This window comes from Lathyrus oleraceus, chromosome 5, assembly GCF_024323335.1.
Source record: "Lathyrus oleraceus cultivar Zhongwan6 chromosome 5, CAAS_Psat_ZW6_1.0, whole genome shotgun sequence".
Classification (NCBI taxonomy): Eukaryota; Viridiplantae; Streptophyta; class Magnoliopsida; order Fabales; family Fabaceae; genus Lathyrus; species Lathyrus oleraceus.
In genome coordinates, this window is record NC_066583.1 from 576,895,199 (window position 1) to 576,899,299 (window position 4,101).

Sequence of the window (4,101 nt, forward strand, 5' to 3'; positions counted from 1 at the left end):
ATCACTTCTTTGAATAACCTGCAAAACATGGTTCCACACCCTCAACAATATTTGTCCTATTTTTTGTGATTTTTTGTGGAGCAAGTCTTAGCGGGTCGAGCATGCCCGTCTGCAACCCCTAAATTTGCTCATACTTATGACCAAGACTAACTCATATGATAAAAGACTAGTCTTCCTTAAAATACAAGGTCAACAAATAATTAACTCATGATAAAAGACTAGTCTTCCGACGATCTAGATTTAATCTATTTTTAATTAAACAGTAAACAATAATTAAACATGCATTATTTTGAACCATTAGATTGAAATCGGACAGTCAACAAATATCCCAACTAGGTGACTGCGGGTGATTATTTTCAGAAAAAATATGTGCAATGAGATGTTAAACAATCAAGAATATCATAGATAAAATGATTTATCAGAGCAATACAAAGTTATTAATTTACTTAGTTAAAACAACGTTTTCCTTTCGTTTGTCTTTTGACTAGTACAAAGTATCATATGAAAGTATTACATACAAGTCTTCTACTGAGACAAAATTGAGGGTGAATAATTTCCTTGTTTTATATTTTCGCCCTTCCTTGTCCTATATAAGTGAAAACAATCACCATGTTGATATAGCAATGAGCAAGACTCATGCACCCCTGTACTCATCTCCACAATCACCAATCACTTTAAGAAGATTCTTTCCTTTCCCTGATGCTTCTCTTATGCTGTTCACATCGTCTTCATCAAGAACAAGCGAAAATATAGCATTGCAGTCTTGAATATGTTCTGACAAGCCAAGTCTTACACCAACCATAGATCCTGCCACAGCAGGCTGCATGTTTCACCAGAACCAAAATCAGAAAAATATCAAAACGGGCTTGTCCAATTTAATATTAATGTGAGATTTTAAGTTTACTACCGAAAAGCAAGTTCCTGCATAGAAAACGAATCAACTTTACCTGCTCCAGTATATATTTAACAGCAACGGCTGCAATAGAAACACCATGTTTGGTAGCTACTTGTTTAAGAGTTCGAAGAAGTCCTTGAAATAAACCCCAGCCTCCCCAAGCATCTACCATCTGACATGCGATGCATAGTATAGCAAAATACATGAATAATATAACTATGTCCAGAGAACAAAAAGAAAAAGAAAAAACCTCATGTTCATAAGAGGGAAAATGATCAATTATCAACTCAAAACTATCCTCAGATAATTAATGACAGTTAGGATATCTGATGGGAAGGGTAGCTCAACTGGCTTGAAACAGTTGAGTTTTTGGTTAAAAAGTCCAGGGTTCAAGTCCTGACAAATGTGCAAGTAAATAAAAAATGACGGTTATGATATCATACCCTTTTGTATTTTTGGAGGGAAGGAGTGTTTATTGCAGGTCCGGCAAAAGGAATGTTGACGTTTGCATCAAGGAACTTCTCAGACAATAGACCGCCCATTACTGTCCCATACCTGCATCACAATCTAATATACTTAGGAGAAATTTGATAAATTAGGTTATTTTATTTTACTATAATCTCATTTTGGAGAACTATTTTGTGCTTAAATGATTTCTTTACGTTATTAGTTTGACTCCTGTAAGCTGACAAAGCTCTGCCATTTTCTGTTGGGGACGCATATCAACGAGTGAATGTTGTACCTGTGAAGATACTTAAAAGAATCATGAACCAGTAGTAATTTAATATAACCAACTGATAGAAGAAAACTAAAGCAATATGGTTTACCTGATTGCTCACAATGGGAATATCATTTTCGAGAATAATTTGTAATCTCTCAGTATCAAAATTGGTTAGAGCCAAAGTCTTGATTTTACCTGTACAAGGTTAGCAGAAATAGTTTGCTCAAACCAATAAATCCGAACTTGCTTGAGCTATTCAGAAGCAAAACTAACCTTCTCCTTTCAAGTCTGTGAGGTGTTTTAGTGCATCAAGATATCCTGAATTTGAATAATCCCACCTAAATTCATTATAGATAGAGGAGAGTCGTCAGATGAATCATAAACTTCAGAGAATCAGAATTAAATAACAAGAACGATAGATATTAAATACCAATGGAATTGAAGCATGTCCAAGGAAGCCACATCCATTCTCTTCCTTGACACATTAATGTTGTCTCTTACAAAGCTACTTGTCATCTTTACTGGAGGTGGCACCCACTTGGTGAGACTGCATCAAATAATACAGTGGCTGAGGCAGTATGTTCTATGTTGTATAGTAATTTTATTGACAATCTAAACTTGCTGCATTTTCTCCAAGTAGAAAAAGACTAAAGAAAATAATATGAACCTCATAATCAACTCACCCTCTGACCTTTTCCAAATATTCTGGTGGACGCTCACGACGAACTCGATTGATGAAAATCCCATATAGATCTTCAGCTGGCCCATCTGCAAAACCAATAGAACACAACACAACAAATGAGAAAGAAAAAAATGAACACAAGTTATGACCTTTAAAAGAAGCAACTCGTGTAAAGAAGATTCCACATCTATAAAATCAAATAATAACCTCCTGAACTCAAATTAAAACGGTCTCTAAATTCTAATCCTCTAGTAGACACCATTAACTTAAGTGATGACCAAATCTTAAAATTTAAATCGAGCTTAAGTCAGCCTAACCGACCTGTAAGATCTTCTCTAGATTCTAATCCTCTAGTAGTAGATACCATTAACTTAAGTAGCAACCGAGTCTCGGAATTTCAATTTAGCTTAACTCAACTCTACAAAACCCCATCCTTTTATCTAAGATTTCTCAACTTCAACAGGTCATATCATTTGTTAATTCAAGTCTCTCAACAGCAAGGAAAGGCAATTCCTTTAGGCAAGGTGGGTTCATGGATTCAAACAATTAAAAAAAGCAAGTAGAAACAACAAACAAGCAAAGTTGAATACATATATCAGCCATATCAAAAGTAGTGAGTCCAGCATCAGTGTATTTAAGCATAGCATCAACAGCCTCATCCCTATCAATTCTTCCCCATCCACCACTACTTGTTTGCCACATTCCATTCACAACCCGGCATATATCCAACGAATCCTTCCCATTACCGACCACAATGCGCCGGTTATCTTCCTGCGTAGCCACACACCGACATGGTCTCATATGCTTATATTCTCTTGTTGCAATTCCTCTTCTTGTTGGTGCTCTGTTTAAACTATAGTAAGTGAATTTGCTCAGAGAATGCTGCAATAGCTCTGCCATTTTCAAACTCCTCAAAGTGCCCACAGTAGCTATAGCAACAGCATATACTCTTGAAAAGGCCTTTACACCATACAGTGTCCTATCCTGTAGGAGCATTCTCAGCCATATAATTTTATATTAATTTTTTTTCTATATAAACAGAATATCCTCTCGGCGCGCAATTGCAAAAACTAATTCCTCCAGTTACAGAAGATCACAATAGAGTCACAAAATTCTCCTCTAAAACAATTTAACACTCTTGTATGCTCAGATTCAAACTCAAGACTTCTCATTAAACCATAACAGATTCTTCTCATACAAGCACTCTTGTGTATTTTTTACCATTTCTATTTTAAATTGGAATTTATATTTTTTACTTATTAATTAAAGATTAATAAATCAACTCATACAAAAATAGTGAAGTGGATTAATGGGGAAAAACAGGCCAATAGTAAACTTCCACGTCATCATAGAGGAAAACGCGAAGGGATGGAGAGAAATTGAGTGGACTACGTACAATGATCGGCCATGTCGAACGTCGATAAGCCGGAGTCAGCGTACCGGAGCATAGCCTCAACGGCGTCATCTCTGTCGATTCTTCCCCAACCACCGCTTGTCTGCCACATTCCGTTAAGAACTCTACATATTTCCAAGGAATCGTTCCCGTTACTCACAGTGACTCGCTGATTCTCAACCGTGCTCGTGCTTGTGCTCAAATCAGCGCATCGAATCAAACTTGCGCTGCTATTTCGAGAAATTGAGTTTATTTTGGTGGTTCTGGATGGATTAAAGAGAGTGAAAGTGGAGAATAGGTGGTGGCTCGATACCGCTGCCATTTCCAGCGAAGTTGGGAAAAAGAGGATAACGAAAAAGGAAAAGTGAAAATGGGTTCGTTTGTTCAGCTTTTTGAAATGACCATAATAC

At 36.6% G+C, this 4,101-nt stretch overlaps 1 protein-coding gene across 2 annotated transcripts; it reads right to left on the bottom strand.

The window, feature by feature from the left end:
* Positions 1–382: 382 nt before the first annotated feature.
* On the bottom strand, positions 383–4,101 carry LOC127086603 (flagellar radial spoke protein 5). Of its 2 annotated transcripts, none has more exons than XM_051027386.1 (9): positions 3,695–4,101; positions 2,300–2,384; positions 2,047–2,163; positions 1,890–1,954; positions 1,723–1,811; positions 1,558–1,637; positions 1,339–1,450; positions 948–1,067; positions 383–820 (listed from the first exon to the last, which is right to left on the bottom strand). In XM_051027386.1, exons 1-9 carry the CDS (start codon positions 4,011–4,013, stop codon positions 635–637), a joined length of 1,173 nt encoding a protein of 390 aa, XP_050883343.1. In that variant the 5' UTR covers positions 4,014–4,101; the 3' UTR covers positions 383–634. The 2 variants fall into 2 exon arrangements, with proteins under 2 accessions (XP_050883343.1, XP_050883342.1); XM_051027385.1 differs by lacking the exon at positions 3,695–4,101 and adding an exon at positions 2,889–3,309.